Source organism: Danio rerio, chromosome 2, assembly GCF_052040795.2.
Source record: "Danio rerio strain M-AB ecotype USA chromosome 2, GRCz13ab, whole genome shotgun sequence".
NCBI lineage: Eukaryota > Metazoa > Chordata > Actinopteri > Cypriniformes > Danionidae > Danio > Danio rerio.
This window is the reverse complement of record NC_141022.1, coordinates 767501-794148: the sequence shown is the minus strand read 5'-3', so window position 1 is coordinate 794148 and position 26648 is coordinate 767501. Positions and strand designations below refer to the sequence as shown.

Genomic DNA, 26648 nt, shown 5'->3' with positions numbered 1-26648 from the left:
AAAAAAAATGAAATAAAAAAACTGACATGGAAAATATACATATTTTTTTATCTTCAGGTAAGTTATTAAATTATGTAAAATAATAATAATAACAACAATAACAACAACACAATAATAATAATAACAATAATAATAATAACAATATTAATAATAATAAAGGATATTTTCAACATTTCAGTAGTCACACTTTAATGTGCATTTCGTTTACTTTTAGGAAAATATATATTATTTTAGAATGTTCTTACAAAATGTAGGATTTATTTTTTATTATTACTTTTAATGGGATTGTTTATTTAAATTCAATATCAAAAACATATAAAGACTGATATGAAGTCATTTCTGAAAGCGTTAACATATTCAAAACGTGAAAAGGTTGTTATTGAGTGACTGATAAGACTTTTATTTTGTTTCTTCGTCCGCGAGGCGTCCGTCATGACACACTACGCCGCTACCTCGCGCGGTGTTTGTGTTTCGGAAGGGTGTATTTGAGGCACAAATGCCAAAATATTATTCCTGACAGCTGCAGTGTTGTGAGCGAGCGGAGATTCGACATGTTATCACGTGCTCTAGTTTGTATTTAAGCAGCGCTGATGCTGAATAACGCGAGATGTGCGTGAAGGAGCAGGAAGAGACCGCGAGCTGTTTTGTTTCCGCTGAAGTTGAGGGAACTCAGACATCATCACTGTATAAAGCTGAGGAATGAGTCTGTCCTCAGCCAAACATCTGAAATAACAAGGAGACTAAAAGCTAAATCAGAGGTGAGTGTTTTCTATTTTCTTTCAAATGATAACTGGAGAAAAATCAAACACAAATGCCCTCAAATAAAGCACAGCCCTGCCTCTAAATACACCTTTATTTGACAATATATAATAGGAGATTTTCACATTAAACTTTTTATATGTTTGAGAAACATTTATCACTCTGTACATCTCAAACTAAATATATTTGCAAGTCAAATCCGTCACACACACTCACTGGCCACTTTATTAGGTACACCTGACCCCTTTTGCCTTCAGAACTGCTTTAATCCTTTATGTCAGAGATTTAACAAGCTACTGGAAATATTCCTCAGAGATTTTGCTCCATATTGTCATGATAGCATCACACAGTTGCTGCAGATTTGTCGGCTGCACATCCATGATGCCAATCTCCCGTTCCACCACATCCCAAAGCTGCTCTATTGGATTGAGCTCTGGTGACTGTGGAGGCCATTTGAGTACAGTGAACTCATCGTCATGTTCAGCAGTCTGAGATGATTGAGCTTTATGACATGCTGCGTTATCCTGCTGGAAGTAGCCATCAGAAGATGGAGACACTGTGCTCATAAAGGGATGGACATGGTCAGCAGCAATACTCAGGTAGGCTGTGGCGTTGATGCTCAATTGGTACTAATGGACCCAAAGAAAATCTCCCCCACACCATTACACCACCACCACCAGCCTGAACCGCTGATACAAGGCAGGATGATCCATGCTTTCATGTTGTTGAGGGCAAATTGTGAGCCGAGCATCCGAATGTGTGAGCAGAAATGGAGACTCATCAGAGCAGCAACATTTCTCCAATCTTCTATTGTCCAGTTTTGGTGAGTCTGTGTGAATTGTAGCCTCAGTTTCCTGTTCTTAGCTGACAGGAGCGGCACCCGGTGTGCTCTTCTGCTGCTGTAGCCCATCCGCCTCAAGGTTGGACGTGTTGTGTGTTCAGAGATGCTCTTCTGCAGAGCTCGGTTGTAGCGAGTGCTTATTTGAGTTACTGTTGCCTCTCTCTCTCTCTCTATATATATATATATATATACACACACAGCTCAATTTCTGCTTGGGAATGATCAGTGTTATTGTTTTTGACATATTATATATACACATAGATGTTTTTCTAGTGTGTATTGATAACCAGTTTTGCTCTTGTTTTGATATTTTAGCAGATCTGATCCTCATTGATCATTCTTAATCTTGGACTCAAACAAGCCAGAATAAACACAAGATCAGAACTCGGGAGGTCACATAATGAGAGGAAAACAGCCCTTCTCGTGTCCTGACTGTGGACGGAGTTTCCTGTACAGATGCCACCTCAAAGAGCACATGATGATCCACACCGGAGAGAAGCCGTTCTCCTGCAGCGTCTGCGGCAAAGCCTTCCGACAGAAGAGCAACCTGCAGATCCACTCGGCGGTGCACATGACGGTGAAGCCGTTCCAGTGCGGGCACTGCGGGAGGAGATTCACGACCAACGGCAATCTGAAGAGCCACTGGAACATCCACACGGGCGCGCACACACACCACTGCACACACTGCGGGAAGAGCTTCTCCACCAAAAACAACCTCAAATCCCACATGCGCGTGCACACCGGAGAGCGGCCGTTCACATGCGCACAGTGCGGACTGAGCTTCTCTCACCAAAGCAACTTCAAGCAGCACAAAACCTTCCATCAGGAGGAGCAGGTGCATCAGTGCCCTCAGTGCAGCAAGACCTTCAAGCAGGAGATCCACCTGAACACACACCTGCGCTCGCACGGAGAGCGCAAGCTCAGCTGCGGACACTGCGCCAAGAGGTTTCTGCAGCGCTCGCAGCTGAAGAGACACCTGATGATGCACGCCGAGGAGAGGCCGTACCTGTGCACCGTCTGTGGGAAGAGCTTCTCCTGGAAGTCCTACTTTCAGCAGCACCTGAAGATCCACAGCGGGGTGAAGAATCACGTGTGTCCTGACTGCGGGAAGGCGTTCATGCGAGTCGGAGAGCTGAAGCAGCACCGCAGAGTTCACACCGGAGAGAAACCCTACAAGTGCTCACACTGCGAACAGGGGTTCGCTCATTCGGGACCGCTGAGGAAACACGAGCGTTCACACACCGGGGAGACGCCGTATCCCTGCGCCGCCTGCGGGAGCTGTTTCACCACCGACAAAAACCTGCAGCTGCACAGGAGGAAACAGAACTGTCCCGCCGTCCCGCCTCACACACTTACATGAGCACTTCCTCAAGGAGGGGGACGTTTCTGACCACCGCTAATCTGTTATTACATTTAACTCCATTACTTAAAGTGTGGAGTGTGTGTGTGTGTGTGTGTGTGTGTGTGTGTGTGTTTGAGCTGAGAATACACACAGATAGTGTTCTCCAGCTCGCTGAAACTGACCCTTTCAGACTTTGATCCTCATTGTGGTGTTTGGTCACTGTCGCTTTAAATGCAAATGAGATTGTGCTCTGTCAGAAGAGGGCGGAGCTGAGTCAGGTGCACTTCAGTGTGTGCGTCATGCTTCTGTCAGTCTATGAAGACTCCCGTCGCGCTTCATCTATGGCATCTAATGGAATGAACCGCCAACTTATCCAGCACGTTTTTACACAGCGGATGCCCTTCCAGCTGCAACCCATCTCTGGGAAACATCAAAACACAATCATCCACACTCATACACCATGGACAATTCCCCTATAGCGCATGTGTTTGGACTGTGGGGAAACCGGAGCACCCGGAGGAAACCCACGCCAACACGGGGAGAAAATGCAAACTCCACACAGAAACACCAACTGACTCTAGTCCTTCTAAATCTTTACTAGTACCAAATAACCTAATAGTTGATAGTTTGGTGCTTTATTGGGCTATTTTTAATCTTTATTATGTTTATTTTGCTATTTTTATTTATTTATTTTTTTTTATATTTTATTTATATTATTTTTACAACTCATGGTGACGGTTCAGCTGACCAAAATAACAGAAACTGAGCTGAACATTGATATTAAGTATTTAATGAGAATAAAGCACTGCTGCACTGTTTTAACCTAATAAATAAATAGTTTTTATTTATGTCATTGTGTTCTCCAACATGCTCAAGTACATTCTCAAAGGGACCGTTCACCCAAACATCTAAATATACTCAATTTACTGTTTTCCAAACCTGTATGAGTTGATTTATTGTGTTGAACACAAAAGAAGATATTTTGAAGAATGCTGAAAACCGGTAACCATTGACTTCCATTGTTTTCTCCTACAATGAAAGTCAATGGTTGCCGGTTTTCAACATTATTCAAAATATATTTCATGTTCAACATAGATATATTGATGATTTTAAAGAAAGCTGAGAACCGGTAACCATTGACCCCCATTGTTTCTTCCTAGTATTGAAGTCAATGGTAACCAGTTTTTAGCATTCTTCAAAATATCTTCATAACCATCAAAATGCCTGTCTGTTCAACCCAAAAGAAGATATTTTGAAGAATGTTAAAATCCAGTAACCATTGACTTCCATTGCTTTTTTTCGACTATGCAAGTCAATAGTTACCGGTTTTCACCTTTCTTCAAAATATCTTCATAATATCTATCTGTTTAACACAAAAGAAGGTATTTTGAAATATGTTGAAAACTGGTAACCATTGACTTGCATTTTAAGAAAAAAAAAACAATGGAAGTCAATGGTTACCGGTTTTCAGCTTTCTTCAAAATATCTTCAAAGTCATTAAAATATCTGTTTGCTGAACACAAAAGAAGATATTTTAAAGAATGTTGAAATCTGGTAACCATTGACTTTCATAGAAGGAAAAAACAAAACAATGGAAGTCAATGGTTACCGGTTTTCAGCTTTCTTCCATATATCTTCACAGTCATCCAAATATATCTATCTGTTGAACACAAAGGATATTTTGAAGTAAGCTGAAACTGGTAACCATTGACTTACAGTTTTTTTCCTACCATCTTCATAGTAATCAAAATATCTATGTTGAACACAAAAGAAGATGTTCTGAAGAATGCTGAAAACCGGTAACCATTGACTTACATAGTAGGAAAAAACAATGGATGTCTTTGGTCACCGGTTTCTAACAGATCTTCTGTAGTGTTAAACAGAGGAAAGAAGCTTGTAAAGGTTCTGAAAGAAGCAGAGAGTAAATGATGACAGAATGTACTTGTCTGGCTCAAATCAGCTGTAAAGGGAGATATCACACCACACTAGTGCAGTTTAAACCAAGAGCATCTTCAGAAGTGTTTTGCTGGAATGTAAAAACACATTACTCTGTTAATTTACAGTAACACACACACACACACACACACACACACACACACACACACACACACACACACTCACGCATTAGCAGCTGTCAGCTTCAGCGTTTTCAGTATTGCTAGAGTTCAGTGCATCCTCCTGATCTCTGCTCACGTCAGGATCAGTGTTATTGAGGAGATCCACTAATAAATCTATCAGCTCACTGTCCTTCCTCTGCTCTGAGCTGGATTTACATTCAGACTGACGGAGTTTGCGGTAGATCATGGCCTGTATTGAAGCGCGCAGATCCCACAGTAACTCCCACACAGCAGGAGAAAACTCCCATCGGATCAGTGCAGGACCTGGCAACGCCACCTCCACACGGTCTCCCACAACTTCAGGAAAACAAAACAAAAACACAATTATTATTACAAAACTATTTCAGAGCAAACATGCACTGATCCATTTCAACAGAGTCGCTTCACAAACCAATATGTGTTAAGAGCACTTAGTAAACGAGCTCTTATTCTGAGGTAATGGTGCTCTCATTTTCAGGTTATGTGTAAGTAACTGCTCTTCTTTTTGAGTAATTTTGAGGCAACACTGCACTTATTTTAAAGTTATCCGGTAGTTAAATGCTGTTATTTTTTAGTTATTGTCAGGTAACACTGCTCTTATTTTATAAGTTATTCTGGAGAAACCATGTCCTGAATTATTTTCAGGTAACAGTGCTGTTATTTTGAGGAAATCAAAATAATGTGTGTTATTTTGAGGGTTTTTAAAGTTACTTTGGGGAAACTGAGGTAACAGTGCTGTTACTTGAGTTACTCTGAGCTCATTTAAGGTAACAGTGCTTTAATTTGTAAGTTATTTTGAGGTCATTTTAAGGTAATAGTGCTGTTATTTTGGGGAAATTGAGGTAACGGTGCTGTTATTTTGAGGTTTTTAAAGTTATTTAAGTAATTTTAAGGTAACAGTGCTGTTATTTTGAGGTTTTTAAGGTATTTTGAGGAAACTGCTGTAATATTGAGGAAATTGAGGTAACAGTGCTGTTAATTGAGTTATTCAGAGGTAGTTTTGAGGTAACGGAGGTTTAATTTTTAAGTTATTTTGAAGTTATTTTGAGGTAACGGTGCTGTTATTTGAGTTATGTTGAGGTTTTTAAAGTTATTTTGAGGTAATTTTAAGGTAATAGTGCTGTTACTTTGAAGAAATTGAGGTAACGGTGCTGTTATTTTGAGGTTTTTAAAGTTATTTTTAAGTAATTTTAAGGTAACAGTGCTGTTATTTTGAGGTAATTTTAAGGTAACAGTGCTGTTATTTTGGGGTTTTTAAGTTATTTTGAGGTAACTGCTGTAATATTGAGGTAACAGTGCTGTTAATTGAGTTATTCTGAGGTAGTTTTGAGGTAACGGAGGTTTAATTTTTAAGTTATTTCGAGGTCATTTTAAGGTAACAGTGTTGTAATTTTGAGGTAACAGTGCTGTTATTGGAGTTATGTTAAGGTTTTTAAATTTATTTTGAGGTAATTTTAAGGTGACGATGCTGTTATTTTGAGGTTTTTAAGTTGTTCTAAGGTACTTTTAAGACAATTGAGGTAACGGTGCTGTTTTTTGGATTTTTAAAGTTATTATAAGGTAATTTAGGTTATTTTGTGAAAATGAAGGTAACAGTGCTGTTTAATTGAGATATTCTGAGGTAGTTTTGAGATAACGGTGCTGTAATTTTTGTCATTTATTTTGGAGATTTTTTTTAGGTAATTGCGAGGTAACTATGCAGTTATTATGAGGTAACATTACTGTTATTTTAAGGTTATTTTGAGGTTACCATACTCTTATTCTTACATTTTTCATTGGAAAGTGCTCCAAGTTATCCTGAGTTAATTGCTTTAATTGTTATGTACCAGTGCAGTTAAGATGACGGCCCTCAAAATAAAATAAAATAAAGTAAAATAAGCAGCTACTTTTGAAGTAACTGCTTATTTTGAAGTTATTTTGAGGTAACAGTGCTCTTGTATTGAGCTTATTTTGGGGTAACACTGCTTATCTGTTATCTAGATGTTATTGTGAGGTAACAGTGCTCAGTTATTTTGAGATAACAGTACTGTTTTGTGGAGGATATTTAGAGGTAACAGCGCTCTTATTTTGAAGTGTCTGCAGTGCTGACCTCTCTCGCTGAGGTCGCAGTCTGTGAGCAGCAGCAGTGCCAGCGGATGAACCACAGTGGAGTCTCTGATGAACACCTGACCGCTGGACTTCACCGCAGAGAAGAAGGTGAGCCAGCGACTCCACAGGTGCTGCTTATCCCTGAAACACACACACACACACACATAAACATTCACAACTACAATCACACTGATCAGCAATATAGTACAGGTCTGCTGAATGCTTGATTCTGATTGGCTGATGACCGCTCTAAGGTGTGCTGTTATTTTCAGATAAACGAAAGTAGTTCCGGCAGGTTTTGGGAACATTAGTATCTTGCTAATGGCATTGATCTGCAGCTCTGGAAGTGAGCGTGTGACAGATGTGCTGATTATTGTGTGTTGACCTGTTGACGGAGGAGCGGTGCAGCAGCACAGGCCCGCTCTCAGTGCGAAACGACACGTTCTCTGCTCGAAACCTTCCAGATTTGGTCACGACGCCTTTCTTCACCTGTTCAGGTACAGTAGAGTCAGATGAGGAGGATAGACGGATGAGAAGATCAGCTTACAGCAGCGCTGGCTTTCATTGGATTGCAATTATTCATAACACAATACATTTCATCTGAATCTTCATAAGATATTTAATGCATGATCACATACACAAACACTGACTTATGAGGAGTGTGTGTGTGTGAGACCTGTATGAGGTTAGGGTAGAGTCCGGCCAGCAGTACTGCAGTGATCAGCTGCTCTTCTTTGCTCTGCTGGTTCACAGGAGACGAGAGCCTCAAACACTCCGCTGAATGATCCACCAGACCCGCCTCACACAGATTATCACTGAACTGCTGCATCAGGCCTAAACACACACACACACACACACACACACACACACACACACACACACACACACACACACACACACACACACACACACACACACACACACACACACACACACACACACACACACACACACACACACACACACACACACACACACACACACACACACACACACACACACACACACACACACACACACACACACACGCGCGCGCATGTAGTTACAAATCCCAAAAATATAAATGTATGTTGATCTGGTGCTGTAACTAACAGTAAAGAGAAAGACATGCAGCCTGTACACACTCATATGAACAGTGTGCAAGAGTGTGTGTGTGTGTGTGTGTGTATGTATATATATATATATATATATATATATATATATATATATATATATATATATATATATATATATATATATAAAAATATATATATATATATATAAACAGTTCTGTCTCGAATCTGATTGGCTGATAGCCGTGATATATTAAAGTAATATCAGCATCCGTACAGCCTCTTTACCCTTTGTGTATTACTCCGCCCACATGCAGCCAGCAACAAGCAGAGACACTACAGTTTGACAAATATCACTGCTGTTAGATAACAAAATGTACTTTTGATGCTTTTTAAGTGTAGAATGTAGTTGTTTAGATTGCTACTATGCAGTTAATTGTTAAGAATAGTGCCTATTTTAAAATATTTACAATTTCTGAGAGCTCGGCGGCCAAAGACAGTTGACGTTGTCTATCCACAAGATGGCGCCAGAACCGCATAATAAGCTCTTGCTCAGTGTGTTCTCTGAGCATGAATAAGAAGCTGAAAAACGGAAGCCTCGTGGTTTTAAGGTGGACTGGATACAGTCAATAAGAAGCTGCGAATAAAAAGCTGGATTCAGCCTCGTTCCTTCTTATCGCAAACACAACAGCAGTCTGGTGAGAAATCTCTGTAGACGGATGGCATTTCATGTCACGTTCAGCCTAATAATCTTAAAATGTGAGCATTTTCACAAATTCAGCTGTTTTGTCATCACCTTAAGGGGGTCACACACCAGAAGGACCACTTCACATTACGCTATAGAGAGTCATTCAAACACTAGCTCTAAAATGACGTTGGTGAATTAATAACGGCTTCTGCTGTTCTGACGTCAGCTTTAGACGTGAATGAATGGCGGAAGAAAGTAGTTCCTCTTACTAAAGGGTTTTTAGACTCTCCGTGTTTGATTTTCTTTATTATATACACGATTATGCCGCCGAACTGTTGTATAGACACAATATCACACAAGTAGCAGTGCCATATTGCTGGATATCAGCACTGGTGGGACACTAAAGAGCCAACGCATGCCTCCCACCAGTGCCGATACACATCCACATCGCACTGCTTATGGTGTGATATTGCTCATATATACACATAATATACATATAGTAACATATGATTACGTATGTCAATCAATGTGAGTGTGTGTCTGACCGTGGATGAAGCGCAGACTGGCTCCAGACAGTGTGTGTTTGTCCAGATAGTCCTGTCTGCTGTCTCTGCTGTGCTGCTCTCTCCAGCTCTGAACAACACGACTGAACACCAGATAATCACTGCCGCTCGAGCCGCTCAGCTCCGCCTTCGCCTGCGCACACGCACACACACACACACACATACAAAAAAAACACACAAATCGTAATCCTGATTATTTTGGTCATGACTGTAATCCTGATCATTTACAATGACTGTCAGTGAGACGTGTGTGTTTGCGATGTACAGTATATATATATTCCCCTGACCTTGGAGACGAGTGTGCGGTTCTGCAGGCTGTTGTAGAAGGGGTCTCGGGTCAGGCAGGCCACCACTGAGAGCACAGGCTGAACACAGGAGAACAGAGCCGAGAACACCAACACCTTCCCCAGACGCGGATCACACGACATGCAGGACACGTGATGACCCAGAGGAGTCAGATCCTCAGACGCGTCCAGCACACCTGAGACACACACACACATAGGTTTGTTTTGTGCAAAGAGTGCTCCAGGATTGGCCAGTCCAGTCCCAAGACATCAACATTATTGAGCTGATGAAGGAGGAGGTGTTGAAGATGAACACAGAGACTCTTGATGAACTCTGGGATCCTGCTGAAGCTTTCTTCTTCATTCCAGATGACTTTATTAATCAGTGATGTGAGTCATGTCAGAGATGTATGGATGCAGTCCTCCAAGCTCATGATGGAGTCAGACACAATATTCATTCTGTCTCCACTGCAGCAGGACTTTATATTCTATACTGGACATTATTTCTGTTCAAGACTTTAGTCTGAGCAGAGTCAGAGCGCACTGTCCTCATCAAATCAGTCAACATCAAGACATGATCAGATTTATTGAGCTCAAATCAGCAAAATCTAGAGGCCTTCGCCTTTAATATGAGACACTTCTGACACCAGATCATCAACTAGAAGTCAGGATATTATTGAGTGCTCCTGACACTTGTATAGATGACCAGGCTTTGTCAGGTAGTGTATTAGCGAGCATGTAGGGATTATCAAGGGATGTGTTGCTTTAGTTTTCATTCTCTGATTAAGGAAATTAATTCAGAGAATTTGCTGTATAAATGTTTTTACTCACAGCTGTTCTCAGTTGTATCTTTTTGCAATAAAAAAACTTAAATATAAGCAAAAAGTTGAGATATGTTACTGGTGAGATCTTTTAAGACCTGTTCAAAATGATTTAAGACCTTCAACAAAATATTTCAGTGAATTTAGGATTTTAAAGCCTAAAATTTAGCTTTTGAAACTTAAGACATCAAGACTTTAAGACCCCGCGACACCCTGTTTAGAGGTAAATGAAGGATATACAGTGTGTTGTTCATTGCAGAGCTCCTCTATTTAAAGAAAGAAGAAGTAAAAGGCAAGATCTGATACAGATCAAGCCTCAACAAAGGTAAGAAAGTAATGCAAAAGTAAAGCAACGCATTCCTTACCATTAAGAGTAATTAGAGACTTTTTGGGGAGTGACTCAAGACGACACCGAATAGACTAAATACAGAACTGTAAAACTCACCAATGTCCATGAGGTTCTTCACAGCGGTCCTCACTGCCTGAGTGTCCGGAGAGTCCAGCACCTGAGACAGGAAATCCTCAGCCTGTGGGAGAAGAAGAAAGTGAAGAATAATGAGGACAAAATACTGCAGCAGAAAGAATAACACTGACAATATGAATAAAAGAGACAACAAAACAATAAGAAAAACTGAAACAAGAGTAATGACGACAAAAATGAAGAACAACGGTGGCAAAAAGAATTTTGTTGTCATATTTTTTGTCAGTTATTCGTATTGTCAACGGTATTCTTGGTCATCGTTTTTCTTTTTGTTTTGTCATCATTATTCTTCAGTTTAAATTGTTTTGTCAATATCTATTTAAAAAATAGTGATGACAAAAATTGAACACGAACAACAAAGTGTATAAGGTTGACAAAGCAAAGAATATTAACGATAAAACGAAAAACAGCGAAGACTAAATGAAGAATAGTGACAAAATGTGTAACGTAGGCAAGAAGACAACGACAAAACGTAAAAAAGTGAAGACAAAACAATGAATAGTTATGACAAATTAAAAAATATTTATGACAAAATGTAGAATACTGACAAAATGAATAACGTAGACAAAAAGATAACAAAATGCGAATAATCTAAAAGCAAATAGCGATGACAAAACAAACGAGGACAACAAAACGAAGCATAACGACCAAGAAACAAAGATTAACGACCATGAAACAAATAATAATGACCACAAAAGAAGAATAACGACAGCAAAACGAATAACAACCACAAAGCGAATAACAACCACGAAACGAAGAATGACCACAAGACGAAAAATACTGACCAAAAACTGAAAGACGATCAAAAAACAAATAACGACCCTGAAACGAAGAATAACGACAAAGAAACGAAGAATAATGACCACCAAACAAATAACGACCACAAAATGAAAAATAACGACAAAGAAACGAATAACGACCACTAAACACATAATGACCACGAAATGAAGAATAACGACCACAAAACAAATAATGACAATGAAATGAAAAATAAGGACAAAGGAAAGAAGAATAACGACCACAAAACAACTAATGATCACAAAATTAAGAATAATGATCACAAAACAAATAACGACCACAGAACGAAGAATAATGACCACAAAACAAATAATGACCACGAAACAAAAATAACAAAGAAACGAAAAATAACGACCACAAAGTGAAGAATAACGACTACGAAAAGGTAAAAAATGACCACAAAACGAAGAATAACCATGACCAAATACGGCTCTTTAGTTTTAAATGCACACTGCTTTTCCGTTTGATCTGCAGTGTAAATAAACGCTCTTCTAGAGTACATCTGAGGACTCACTTTGCTCTCGGGGCAGTGGATCTTGGCCTGCATCACCACACTCTCCAGAGGAGTGCGCAGGATCTCCGGCACGGGGAACGGCTCCATGCGCTCCAGCTGCTTTCTGGGGAAAAGATGATAAGAATGTCCAGGCTGACAGCGTCCGGCTCGTCCTCTTCTCTGAGTCACGTTTGCTTGTGAAATCCAGACGGTATTCAGCGCAGAGACCTGAGGACAACACATTCATCTTAAAACAACATCCATCAGCATTTCAGCATCCTTATCCATACAAAGATGAGAGATACTGTAACTTTAACAGTTGTAATTGTAATTGAATGTATTTATTATGGTTTATTTTATAATTTTTTAATGCTTTGTAACTTTAATAATTATTATAGCTTCACATCCAACACAGAAAATAAACAGAAGTGCAGGATTTCTCATTATTTTACAGACTTTAGTTCTGGGGTCGTAGTTCTGCTCCTTCTGCACTCCTGCGTCCACCACGTGCACGATGTCGTCGATTGTGATGGAGGTTTCGGCGATGTTTGTGGCCAGAACGATCTTCCGCTGGCCGGCTGGAGGACGCTGGAAAACAACCTGCTGCTCCGACACCGCCATACTGGAGTGCACTGAAGACAACAGCAGCACATTCAGACACAGACAAACATCCACTACAGCTGGAAAACATTATACAGTTGAAGTCAGAATTATAAACTAAATTATTATGGCTATCATTGTATATCACCATCATATATAGCCACTAGTGGTTTTGACCCGGCACCCACTGGACATTAAAGGTACTGCACCCTATATACGCGTTAAAGTTTTACTTTCAGTTTCTCTCAGTGTACGCAGTTGAGAGAAACACACATGCAGCTGCTTTCTGTGGCTGATTTAAATGTTGAAACCTTGGAAATAACCTATGATCCTCTTTTAGGTAATGATGGAGCTCTTACATGGCAAAATGACCTGCGAGCCGGACCTGTAGGCCTGTTTTTCCTCCAGCTGCTGCTGTACAGCTTTAATCTCCTGCCATCCGGGCAGAAAACACAACACTGCACCTGAAGAGCAGACCGAGAAGAGAATCAAACAGATCGCACTTTTAGGACGTAGTGTAAGTAGGCGAATTGAGACGCAGCATTTATTTCCAAAGGAAACTAATGAACTAGATTATCCTGATTTAGTTTTGAAAGAGGTCAGAGGTCAGCTCTTTACCCGGCTCTCCAGTGCGGTGAATGTGGTCAATCACGTCTGCCACCAGATCTAGATCGGGAGTGACGTTATTTTCTTCCTTCTGTTAAAGAATAAGAGCAGACCTTTGTTATATTAGCGGTTTGCATACAATAACAAATCCTCAGCACATGAACTAAACAATGATGCTCAATCAATTCCACACACCCTACTCTCTATTTACACAAGTTAGTTAATAAATAATGGGTAATACTAAAATTATTGCTCAAAAATATTGTTCAATTAATTTTTTAAAGTAACAATAAATGATAAGCTAAACTAAACGAATCGAGCAAGAGTCACTGAAAAAATGACTAATGTGTTCTGCGTTTGCACTTTAATAAATACTTGCACTTTGCACTTATTAAAACTAAATATAATGAGTACAAAACATAAAGACGTAAACTAACAAAACCATTAATGAAACTAACTAAAACCAAGACGAAAGTTCCAGCAAATTTAAACTAATTTAAACATACAAAACTACAATAATCCTGCTGTACAGCTGAAGAATAATCTGCCCTCCTGTGAAATTCAGTTATGTATAATAGTTTTAATAACTACTTCTAATAACTCATTTCTTTTGTTATCGTAATCAAGGCTTAACTAGGGTAATTAGGGTAAAGTTAGGGTAATTAGGCAAGTCATTGTATAACAGTGGTTTGTTCTAGAGACAATCTAAAAATCTGACATAATTCCTTATGGGGGCTACTATTATATAAAATAAAGTTTAAAACCCATAAATAAATAAATAAATAAATATTTTTAATTTACATAAAATAAATTAATTAATTAAAATAATTTCTTAAGAGGGCTACAGTCATATAAAATAAAGCTTTAAACCACAGAAATATATTAACACCTAAATAAATATTTAAATATTAATATTTAAATAGTATTTTTCAATTTAAACAAAACAAATATTAAATAACAAATTAAATAAAATAAAAAACAACCAATAATAAAAAAAACTTCCTCCAGAAGAAAAAAATTATATGTAGGAAATACCATGAATATAGTATTTATACAACGACAATTTAACAATTTTGCCTTAAACTACAAGATAAAAAATAAAAACCCATAAATTAATAAATATAAAATACATGTAAATAAAAAAAATAAATTAATTAATTAATAAATACATTTAAATAAATGTAAAAAAAATACTGGTCATAAAAAATAAAAGTTTAAAACCCCCAAAGAAAATAATAAATAAATAATTTAATAAATATTTATTTTTTTATCAAAATAAATAAAATAAAACCAGCCAAAAACACTACTCCACAAGAAAAAAAATTATAGGAATTACTATGATTACTTGAGAAATATTTGAAAAAAATAATATTCACAAAAAACATTTAATAAATTTGCCTCAAACTACAAGATAAAGATCCAACACAAACAACTATAAAATACATAATCAAATAAATTAAATACAAAATGCAATAAAAATATTTCTTAAGGGGGCTACTGTCCTATAAAATGAAGTCTAAAACCCCTGAAATAAAATTAATTATTTAAAAACATGTAATAAAATATAATAAAAACTGGCCCAAAATATCAATACTTTTTAAAATACTTCCTTCAGAAGAAAATAACGGGAATAATGAAAAAATATTAAAAAATTCGTCCTTTGAAAAAGTCAATTGAGAAATAAAAATAAATAAATAAACAAATAATTAATAGCAACTTTAACTACATACACACCCCCATCCTTCCTCTGACCTCAGCGCTCCACTGTGTGCTGCCCATATCCAGCAGAGGGCGTCTGCTCTCCAGCTGCATGTCCTCCAGAAACCGCGCTCGCACGGGATGCATAAAGCCGGGCACCCGCAGCACCGGGCAGCCACCAAAATACTGCGCCAGTCTCTGTGAGTCGCCGCTGGCACTCATGAGCAGCACCTTCAGCTCGGGCCTCAGCGAGAGCACACAGCGCAGCAGATGCAGCAGCAGATCCGTCTGCACGTCCCGCTCGTGCACCTCGTCCACAATCACATGACTGATGCCCTCCAGACGCGGGTTCGACTGCAGCTTCTTCAGGAGCACACCGAGGGTCAGAAACAGCAGAGCGCCACCACTGCGCTCCGGCGGACGTGACTCCAGACGCACCTGATGGAGAAACAAACACCATACAGTTGATCATGCAAGATCATGCTCTAGGACAGAGCCTCTACTGTTAACTAAAACAGCTACCTCAGGAGCTGTCACGTTTCATCAGGACTGCAGTGTGTTGCACGTTTTGTAAGGACTGGAGTGTGTTGTTTGTTTTGTAAGGACTGCAGTGTGTTGCACGTTTCGTCAGGACTGCAGTGTGTTGCACGTTTTATAAGGACTGCAGTGTGTTGCACGTTTTGTAAGGACTGCAGTGTGTTGTTTGTTTTGTCAGGACTGCAGTTTGTGGCACGTTTTGTAAGGACTGGAGTGTGTGGCACGTTTTGTAAGGACTGCAGTGTGTTGTTTGTTTTGTAAGGACTGCAGTGTTGCATGTTTTGTAAGGACTGGAGAGTGTTGCACGTTTTGTAAGGACTGGAGAGTGTTGTTTGTTTTGTAAGGACTGCAGTGTTGCATGTTTTGTAAGGACTGGAGTGTGTTGCATGTTTTGTCAGGACTGCAGTGTTGCATGTTTTGTAGGGACTGGAGTGTGTTGTACGTTTTGTAAGGACTGCAGTGTGTTGTACGTTTTGTCAGGACTGCAGTGTGTTGCACGTTTTGTAAGGACTGGAGAATGTGTTTTTTTTTGTAGGGACTGGAGTGTGTTGTTTGTTTTGTCAGGACTGCAGTGTGTTGTATGTTTTGTCAAGACTGCAGTGTGTTATAAGTTTTGTCAGGACTGCAGTGTGTTGCACGTTTTGTAAGGACTGGAGTGGGTGCAAGTTCTTACCTGGTATCCCACACAGTGTTGCAGTGCGGGCCCGATCTCATGCGCCACCCGCTGAGCCACAGACACAGCACTGATCCTCCGCGGCTGCGTCACCAGCACGTTACACTCGGCCCCTTCTCCCCTCAGAACTCCATCCTCCAGCAGGAAGCGTGGTATTCGTGTGGTTTTCCCACAGCCCGTCTCTCCTGAAATCACCACCACCTGTGCATAGGGGCGGAGATAGGGTAATGAGCAGTGTTGGAGGAACATATTACAAGTGATGACAGCACATAATATTAGACTAGATATTCTTTAAGACACTAGTATTCAGCTTAAAGAAACATTTAAAGGCTTAACTAGGTTAATTAGGGTAAAGTAAGGGTAATTAGGCAAGTCATTGTATAACAGTGGTTTACAATATTCCTTCAAAAGCCGATGCTGGAGACATTTCAATCATCCACAATCAAAACTCCTCATATGGCACACGCATACCTGTGAAGACCTCACCGCCTCCAGAATGCTCTCTTTATGGGCGTCCACAGGAAGCTCCGCTCCCCGGGCAGGCCCCGCCCTCTTCCACATGCTGAGGAGGCGTTGACTGAGATGCTCCGCCTCCTTGGGCTGCAGAGCGCGGTATGGTTTACTAGTGATGGCGTCTGTTATAAACTCGTCCTCATCATAATCATCTGCAGCTGGACTGATAGAGGATGACTGATGCTCCTCTTCATCCCACAGCTTCTGAACCTCCGCCTCCACTGGATACTGCACACACACACACACGCGCACATGAGTGAGTATAACACTTTCTTGTTGCGATTAATTACTGAAGCTTATGATAGCACTAAAGGATTGATAGCCCAGCTCTAAAGGAATAATAGCTCTGCCCTGAAGGATGGCCCAGCCCTAAAGGACTGATAGCTCCGCCCTGAAGGATGGCCCAGCCCTAAAGGACTGATAGCTCCGCCCTGAAGGATGGCCCAGCCCTAAAGGACTGATAACTCCGCCCTGAAGGATGGCCCAGCCCTAAAGGACTGATAGCTCCGCCCTGAAGGATGGCCCAGCCCTAAAGGACTGATAGCTCCGCCCTAAAGGATTGATAGCCCAGCCCTAAAGGACTGACAGCTCCGCCCTAAAGGATTGATAGCCCAGCCCTATATGACTGATAGCCCCGCCCTAAAGGACTGGTAGCTCCGCCCTAAAGTATTGATAGCCCCGCCCTATATGACTAATAGCCCCACCCTAAGGGACTGATAGCTCCGCCCTAAAGGATTAATAGCTCCGCCCTAAATTACTAATGGCCCCACCTTAAAGTATTGACAGTTCCGCCCTAAAGTATTAATAGCCCCGCCCTATATGACTGATAGCTCTGCCCTAAATGATCGATAGCTCCGCCCTAAATGACTAATGGCCCCACCTTAAAGTATTGACTGCTCCGCCCTAAAGTATTAATAGCCCCGCCCTATATGACTGATAGCTCCGCCCTAAATGATCAATGGCCCCACCTTAAAGGCATTAAATGTGTCCAGAAATCATTTCGAGGGTGGGAAAGAGGGTTATGATATTGGAAACAAAGATTCTGAGGGGGCAAACTAATATCTACACAATAATGAATTGCTCAGATACATGTACAACAAGCACTACTATATACATATAAAAATATGAAGAGTAAACTTTGATTTCATTGTGACTTTAAAAGCCGCGGAAAATTTAATTCAAATATATCCCATTTCAGTGTGAAAAGCGCAGACTTGGCAACCCTGTGTGTCCTCTGACCTTTGAGAGGTACTGCTGTATCCTGAGCTCCAGCTGCTCTGGGATCTGCATCCGGCAGGGCTGTCGGTGTCTCTCTCCGGCCTCTCGAACCTGATCCTGATGGTACCGGGCGTGGGTCAGAGGCTTATTCTGCTCATCCAGCAGATTCAGCTCCTGCACGAAGAGAAAACCAGTCAATATAAGCACTGCAGCCGAATGACTTTTAATGAAGAACCTGGACTCTCTATGGTCACTCTGAATTCTGTTTAAGACATTCTGCTGATGAATCAGCACAGACTACGCTAATGCACTCAGGATTACTAAAGGGCTCCAATTTTGCCCCTTTTAAAAGATGTAAAGTAAGTCTGGAGTCTCCGGAAGTAGTGTGTGTGAAGTTACAGCTCAAAACACCAATTAAATCATTTATTATAGCCTTCAGAAAAGGCCACTTTTGGGGTCAGAGGGAATTGCAGCTGTTTTGGTGTCTGAAAGCAGTACAATTAGGATCAAAGCCTAAACGGGTTCAGTTTTAGACAGTTAGAAAACAACCATTCTCAGCTCAAACTTCACACACACATCGTAGGGACTACACTTATTTTACGTCTTGTAAAACAACTCCTGTTGTGTGATTGAAGCATCCTCGTTATAGTTGTGCTCACTATACAGAAGTGTTGATTCCAGCGGTTATCAATTACTCAGACCTGAACACATCTTTCAACCCTAGTTTCTTTGCAAATTCTGTTTTGTGGTTGGCTGATTTTACATGGTAGATGCTCTTTGATGAACAGCACATGTGTGTTTTGTGTGATGCTGGAATGAACCTTGAGCTTCAGACAGGCCAGTGCTGCAGCGTTGGCCTCCGCCTCCAGTCTGCGGCGTCCGCTAGCAGTGAAGGTCATGGGTGTCGGCCAGAGGACGTTCAGCTCACACACTTTTACTTTCCCACCGCTGGTCTTGTACTGAAGCAGATCCTGCATACGGGAGAACGGCGGAACAGATGGAGAAATATCCATCAGAGAAACAAAAATAAGGCAGAGGGCTTTAAACAACAGTTTGCTGTTGATTCCAGCACAGAGCATCATTCTGCGTGATCTTACACTGCAAACCTGCTTCCTTAATCAAGACGTTTTTGTCTGGTTTCTAGTACATGCCTATATCAAGGAGCATTTTCTAGACAAGCACAAAATATTTAAGAATTAAGTCAGAATTAAGTGAGTTTTTCCTTAAAACAAGCTAAATATTCTGCCAGTGGTGTAAGGGTGTGTTCACACCTGTGAATGGATTCAGTTGTTCTGAAACAGAGATTACTATTGTTATATTGTTGCTCTTTGCTCTTGGAGCGGTTCGCTTTCACACTGCAAAGTTTCTAATCGGACCAAAAGAGCTAAAACAAGTCACGTGCGAGTAAACTCTCCTCACATTGGTCAGAGTGTCAGGGTTTATTTTGCAGCGTCCCGCTCAGCTGTCAGGAGAGGTGGTGGTTTGGTGGTGATTGACAGGGTGCGCGATGTGTCTGAGGAGAGACGCGGTGGGGAGGGGTGAGAAGGGTGCGCGATGATGCCTATTTGAGGACCGGGAGAGAGACGCGAGATTACCGGGAGATCATCACTCGTTTGCGGGCATCCGGAGACTCGCGAAACTTCCCGCCCTACTCATAATTCTCTCTTCATATAGCCGTAAGCCTATTACATATCCATAAAACACAGTGATACAACCGCGCTCGGATCGGATCGCTTTCTCACTACAATCGAACCGCTCCAGGGTTCGTTTCAATCGAGCCGAGACCACCTCAATCAAGCGATCTCGGAGCGATTACTTTGGCGCGGAACAGAGCGCGATTGCCCTGTTCACATATGCCAATCGAACCGCACTAACTGGGCAAACGAGACACGTTCCCAAACAAAAGTGTAGGTGTGAAAGCACCCTAAGAGAAATAATCTTATGTCAAAAATAAAACATTTTTCTTTCCTCATTGGCAGATTATTCTGCTTGTTTTAAGGAAATCTCACTTAATTTTGACTCATTTCTTAAAACAAAATTTTTTTGCTTGTCTAGAAAACACTTTTTGATTTAAGAACATTTAGATAATTGGACAGAAACAAAGACAATTCCAAGACAATTCTTTGCAGTGTGCTTTTCTTTCTTAGATTTGTTGTCTTGTTTCGCATCTAAATATCTAAATATTCTGAATTAACTTAAATTGAATTAATTACACTGCAATCTGCTGATTTCAACTCACCCTGACTCTACAGGAGGATGTGGCCACCTGAATAACACTTCCCAGTAGAGTCCTCGGCCGAGGGAAGATGGCCAGCGCCTCTGACAGTCTCGAATCCTCTTCCACTAGCCTGAAAAACATCAACAATCTAATATAATGATCTCCAAACAGGCTTTCTCAATGTGATCTACAAAGTTTTAAAAAATGGCTTCAGGTTTGTTTTTTTTTTGCATATATTGCCGTATTTCAGATTTCTATACTGTTTTTTTTCATGTTTTTATTTATTATTACTGAACTGTTGGAGATTATTGAACTTTTTTTTTTTTTAAGTTCTCACTTTACACCTTTAAACATTAATTTTTGCATTCTGTCAATTCCAGAAACAATCTCAACAACCTGCCCTAAAACACTAAACGTCATACAGTACCACACAACAGACAATAAACAAAAGCACACACTCTCTCACAATCATGAAGTGCTTCCATTAATCTTCCTCTAAAATTAGCATTTTTGGTGTTTACGTTCAGTTATTTCACTTAAAGGACAATAAAATAACCTTTATTTGCCTAAAAAGAAAATTACAGAACATACATGAGGGTATTTGAGACAGTTAATACTTTGTTAATAAAGTGTGAAAACCCTCATTATTAATAACAATAAAAATCATAAACATTTTACATCAGTTCCCTATAAAACTGCATTAACTAGACAAACAAAACATAACTGTAAAATGTCAATAAAGTTTATTAAAATTAAATGAAACAATGTTTTTGTTTGAGCTTGTTCTGGTAAAGCAATCCCAGTGAACATTACTTATTTACAGTCGACTCCACAGTGTTGTTTATAAGAGAAACGATGCAGACTGAGATGGTAAACTGTGGAGTAAAGCATTAGTCTACCCGTGAGCTCTGTCTTTCTGTGTTTTCTTCTGGATGGGCAGAGATTGGAGATGATTTTCCTCCTCATCGTCCAACAGAGACGCCTGTCTGTCTTTCATTCTCAGCATTCCAGCTTCCTGCCGCCGCTTTCCTGGAGCATAAACTCCCAGCTCCTGATAGAGACAGAAAATACTGATATAATATACTGATACACATAAACACAGCCTATTAGAGAATGAGCTTCTTCTTTTTAAAAGATCAATAAAACTGACTAAAGCGCATGAGAAGTAGTGTACATTTAAAATAACACACACAATCACACTTTTACATAACTGTAACAGACACTGACTGTAATACCACTGCTGTGATGTCCCTCACTATAGTCATTTATAGTACACACTATAGTGTTTTTGAACCACACTACACTGTGGTAGTGATTATACGGTTACCATGGTAACAACAACTACAGTGACTAATCTATTGTGGTAATTCTACAGTTGCCATGGTAACAACTATAGTAATCGATCTGTTGTGGTGATTCTACAGTTGCTATGGTAACAACTATAGTAATTGATCTGTTGTGGTGATTCTACAGTTGCTATGGTAACACTACTTTTCTACAACTATAGGGAAAATTATACTGCAAAACACCAGTTTACTGTAGCTAAAACTAAATTATACTACAGTATTTATTACAGTTTATATTACTATAGTAATACAGTAAGCTGGAGCATTAATAAAAATAATTATATATATAAATATATATATATATATATATATATATATATATATATATATATATATATATATATATATATATATATATATATATATATATATATACATTAAATAAATAGAGTATAATTTACTATTAATATAGTATATAATAGTGTAGTACTGTTTAATGTGATGTGTAATGAGAGTAAAATCTCACGCAAAGTTTCTGTAGAGCTGCGGCTGCTGCGTTTCGCTCCGCCTCCTGTTTGCGGGACCCGAAGCCTTCAGTCTCGATCCTCACGGGCCAAAGAAGAGTAACCGTGGCCCTCTGAAACACATCAGCTGAGGTCAACACACAGGGTTGCCAGGTTTCCATAACAAAACCAGCGCAATGAGCAGTCAAAAAAATAACCCAAAACTATGACAATAACAACAAAAATTAAATGGCATCACCATTCACAAAATAAATATTATAGATTCTGTTGTCATAAAAATGACTTAAATCTGCATAAACTAAAAGTTGCTGAGATTTATTTCCATATTAATTACTTCATACGAAAAAGAATATTAAATAGGGGGCGGGGCTTTATTTTGTTAAGGAGGCTTATGTACAGTTGGTGTGGAAGCACTCAGGCTGACATCAACAGGAGCCACTGCAAACGCAGAAGCTCAGACTTTTATTGATTACCAAAACAAACCTTTTTATTTTATAAACATCTAGCCCTACCTCAACCCTCATAGTAATGTAAAGACAGTCATTATAATGAGAATTATTTTTAAAATTACTCATTAAATAGTATTTATATGACGTCTACCCCAACCCTCACACTAATGTAAAGACAGTAATTATTGTTGTCAGCGTCACAAAAGGTATGCTCGATATTGATGCGAGTATCCGCAGCTGTATCCCTTCTAGACTTTACCAAAAGTAGCCCAATTCTTCGGGAAAACCATGGACTGGCAACCCCGGACCACGGTTCAGCTCTCTCTCACCTTGACCTCCCCATCCGTGCAGCTGAACTTGAGGTACTGAGAAACATTAGACAGACCCACAGATCTGGACAGCGTGTTGTACAGCAGGTTTTTGGCGTGAAGATAATCTGGATGAGCTGTCAGAGAGGTCAAATCCAAAATCAGTCAGAATTTCGTAAGAAAATTACATCACAGCTCGTGTTTCTCTTACCTTTATTAATAGTTTCCGGCGGAGAATGACGACGTGTATGGACGACATCAGGTTTAGACCTGTACTGACGAATAAAAGCCCATCTCGACCTGATGTCTTTATTAATTTCAAGAGTCTTACTCCTGAGTGACAGCAGAGCCCGCAGCGGCGTGAGTGCTGAGGACATCGCCATGTTTGAGTGTCTTCTTCGCCGCTTTTGGCGCCACACTTGCCGCCGTTCGCGCCTCCTGCTGGATTGATGAGACGCGAATTATGTTTTTCTTCTAGAGAAAGTCTTGTTATTATACTCTTTGGCTGTAAAATATGTTTTTAATTATTAAACAGTGCAAAATTATAAAACTATTTATTCCATCATTGGCCAATGATTTGCCTAATAAACCTAGTTAACCCTTTGAATGACACTTTAAGTCGAGTATCTTGCTAAGTAACTAAACTATTTACTGTCATCATGACAAAGACATAAAATAAATAAATAATTGTAATATATATATTGTTTTGATGTGTCAAAAAATCTGTTTAACAGCCCTTGGGAAATATTTAGCTAATAATTTACCTCAAACTGTACAAATTTATATCCGCACCAATCATTTTATTTGATTGTAATATGTGTAATTTTATTAGTCACATTACAAATAAAACAGTCTTCATGCAGTGTAATGTTCATTTATATAAAATATAAATGCAGAAAATTACTTCTAGGTTGTAAAATAAATAATGACACTATTTTATTCTGAAATAATAATTAAAAAAACTTTCTAAGTGTGTAAATGATACTGGTCTCAATGGTAGTGGCAATGTTGAACTATTTCAGATGACAATCAGTGGGTATTTTGTACGCAACAATCCTTTAACAGAGACTTTTAATTTGTCATCAGATGATTTTTGTTCTACAAGACAGATGAGATTCTTCTATATAAAGTGCTGTTACACTGAATAATGGTCGTTAGTTTTGCAAGGAAATAAATAAATTAAATTATGATAAATGCACAGAGGATGTTAAAGCAACCTGAATATTTGTTTGTAATGTAAATATCAATTGATGTAGGCCACAATATATGTTGATATTGGGCCAAATGTAATACAGAACAGAGACCGTGTATAAAAAGTTCTTTGTGTGCAAATTTAGACCAAAAAAGAACACAAAATAATGATATATATATATAAATATTAATAATAATTTATTTAAAACAAACACAATGACACACACAGACAGAAAATGATAAATTACCAGACAAAATACACACGTTCCTACACAATCTTAATAAAACACATTTACAACGGAAGGACTGATGTGTTTGAATAAAAAAAAAAAAAACCTAGTTTCTCTTCTCAGCAATGCTATAAATTACACTGTTTTACTCTTCACTGCTGAAGATAATCAGATTTACAGCAGGAGTGAAACGCACCATCTGCATCTCTCTCGGTTATGCCTGACAGACATTCTGAGTGCTGGACATAAAACACAGGAACAGGCTGAATATTATACAACAGTAAAATCTCAGTTCATCATCTGACTTTCATAATAAGAGTCTCTTCATCAGTGTGGGCTGTCTTCTGTACATGATCCTCAGTTTCTGCATCGCTACACACTTTCACCAGCGGCTGAAAACGAAGACACAAGGAGAAATTATAAACAAACTAGTTGTGTCCCAAATGACACGCTATACACCATGCACGTTTACATTTATGCATTATGCACTATACACTTATACAGCATGCACTTAAACACTATACACCTGTATACTATGCACCTACACACCATGCACTTATACCCTATGCCAGTGGTCACCAAACTTGTTCCTGGGGGGCCGGTGTCCTGCAGATTTTAGCTCCAGCCTCCAGCCCTAATCAAACACAACTGAACAAGCTAATCAAGGTCTTACTAGGTATACTTGAAACATCCAGGCAGGTGTGTTGAGGAGGTTGGAGCTAAACCCTGCAAGGACACCGGCCCTTCAGGAGCGAGATTGGTGACCCCTGCCCTATGCATTGGACACTAAACTATACACTATGCACTTACACATTATGCACTTATACACTACACTTATACCCTATGCACCTATACACTATGCACATACACAGTATGCACCTATACACCATGCACCTATACTAAATGCACTTATACACTATGCACCTATACCCCATGCTCTACACTATGCATCTATATACCATGCACTTATACCCTATACACTTATACCCTATGCACTTATACCCTATGCACTCATACCCTATGCACTCATACCCTATGCACTCATACCCTATGCACTCATACCCTATGCACTCATACCCTATGCACTCATACCCTATGCACTTATACCCTATGCACTTATACCCTATGCACTTATACCCTATGCACTTGCACTTATTCACTGTGCACCTATACCCTATGCACTTTTACACTATACCCTATGCATCTATACACCATGCACTTATACACTGTGCACTAATACGCTATGCACCTATACACTTACACAATACCCTATGCACTTATACACTAAGCACTAATACCCTATGCACTTATACCCTATTCACTTATACACTATGCACTTATACACTATGCACTTATACACTATGCACTTATACACTATGCACTTATACACTATGCACTTATACACTATGCACTTATACACTATGCACTAATACCCTATGCACTTGCACACTATATCCTATGCACTTATACCCTATGCACTTATGCACTAATTCGCTATGCATCTATACCCTATGCACTTACGCACTTATACCCTATGCACTTATACGCCATGCACCTATACCCTATGCACTTATACACTTTGCACCTATGCACTTATACACTACACACCAGGGGTCACCAAACCTGTTCCTGGAGGGCCGGTGTCCAACAGATTTGAGCTCCAACCCTAATCAAACACACCTGAACCAGCTAATACTGGCCAAGCTCTTACTATGTATGCTTGAAACACCCAGGCAGGTGTGTTATGGCAAGTTGGAGCTAAACCCTGCAGTGACACCGGCCCTCCAGGCACTCATACACTCAATCGTGTAGTGTACGAGTTTAAAAGACTAGTAGTGATGCACTCACTCCGCGTCTCTGCTCGTCTGTGTTTTCTGCACACACACACTATCAGCAGCGTCACAGCGACAGCAGCAGGAATCAGCAGCAGCAGCAGCAGCAGCAGACAGTACTGCGGAGACGGCTCTGAAACACACACACAGAGTGATGACAGAGCTGCTGAACAGAATATATGTGTGTGTGCGTGTGTGTGCGGTCACCTGTGTGTGTGTGGCAGTGGTCAGTGCTGTTGAAGTGTGTGGTGTTTGTGCTGATGCTGTTGTTGGCCACACAGCTGTACGTTTGCTCCTCCTGCGGCTGGATCTGCAGTGGTAATGAGAGGCTGCTGTGGTCCGAGTTGTTGCTGGTGTGTGTGACGCTGGACAGTAACACTCCGCCGCTGCTGTAGAAGGACAGCGTCGCCCACGAGGCGTTCCTCAGCGAACACACCAACACACACTTCTGACCTGCAG

At 39.9% G+C, this 26648-nt stretch overlaps 3 protein-coding genes across 11 annotated transcripts in view; 1 reads left to right on the top strand and 2 right to left on the bottom strand.

Moving 5' to 3' along the window:
• Window positions 1-406: 406 nt before the first annotated feature.
• Window positions 407-3790, top strand: LOC570723 (uncharacterized). Of its 2 annotated transcripts, none has more exons than XM_087240303.1 (2): window positions 407-758; window positions 1919-3790. In XM_087240303.1, exon 2 carries the CDS (start codon window positions 2001-2003, stop codon window positions 2958-2960), a length of 960 nt encoding a protein of 319 aa, XP_087096429.1. In that variant the 5' UTR covers window positions 407-758; window positions 1919-2000; the 3' UTR covers window positions 2961-3790. The 2 variants fall into 2 exon arrangements, with proteins under 2 accessions (XP_087096429.1, XP_087096428.1); XM_087240302.1 differs by having other exon boundaries at window positions 1916-3790.
• Window positions 3759-23327, bottom strand: dhx30 (DEAH (Asp-Glu-Ala-His) box helicase 30). Of its 6 annotated transcripts, none has more exons than XR_015478030.1 (22): window positions 23148-23327; window positions 22958-23073; window positions 22182-22292; window positions 21269-21420; window positions 20391-20499; window positions 18973-19122; window positions 18173-18325; window positions 16892-17161; window positions 16421-16621; window positions 15247-15648; window positions 13525-13603; window positions 13266-13370; window positions 12763-12938; window positions 12328-12534; window positions 10980-11061; window positions 9717-9910; window positions 9412-9562; window positions 7803-7960; window positions 7512-7615; window positions 7128-7267; window positions 4509-5356; window positions 3759-3955 (listed from the first exon to the last, which is right to left on the bottom strand). XR_015478030.1 is itself a non-coding variant. In XM_087240223.1 (21 exons), exons 1-21 carry the CDS (start codon window positions 23317-23319, stop codon window positions 5067-5069), a joined length of 3522 nt encoding a protein of 1173 aa, XP_087096349.1. In that variant the 5' UTR covers window positions 23320-23327; the 3' UTR covers window positions 3759-5066. The 6 variants fall into 6 exon arrangements, 2 of the variants coding, with proteins under 2 accessions (XP_087096349.1, XP_087096350.1); XR_015478031.1 differs by having other exon boundaries at window positions 4655-5356; XR_015478032.1 differs by having other exon boundaries at window positions 15265-15648.
• Window positions 23328-24302: 975 nt separating this feature from the next.
• Window positions 24303-26648, bottom strand: part of zgc:113293 — a 19920-nt gene continuing 17574 nt past the window's right edge. For 2 of the 3 annotated variants that reach the window (XM_088649530.1, XM_087239419.1), the window contains 3 exons: window positions 26397-26648; window positions 26206-26322; window positions 24309-24749 (listed from right to left, as the gene is read on the bottom strand). The exon at window positions 26397-26648 is cut by the window's right edge and continues 48 nt beyond it. In XM_088649530.1, the coding sequence (XP_088505656.1) occupies window positions 24730-24749; window positions 26206-26322; window positions 26397-26648 (389 nt within the window). In that variant the 3' untranslated portion in view covers window positions 24309-24729. 3 annotated transcript variants of the gene reach the window in all.

Excerpts from the sequence above, each read along its gene's own strand:
- LOC570723 (XM_087240303.1), top strand. The coding sequence starts at position 2,001 with ATGAGAGGAAAACAGCCCTTCTCGTGTCCTGACTGTGGACGGAGTTTC.
- dhx30 (XM_087240223.1), bottom strand. The coding sequence starts at position 23,319 with ATGGCGATGTCCTCAGCACTCACGCCGCTGCGGGCTCTGCTGTCACTC. Across the intron at positions 21,421-22,181 it reads CAGCTCTACAGAAACTTTGC|GAGCTGGGAGTTTATGCTCC; the intron begins GTGAGATTTTAC and ends TGTCTCTATCAG. Across the intron at positions 9,911-10,979 it reads GAAGAACCTCATGGACATTG|GTGTGCTGGACGCGTCTGAG; the intron begins GTGAGTTTTACA and ends TGTGTGTCTCAG.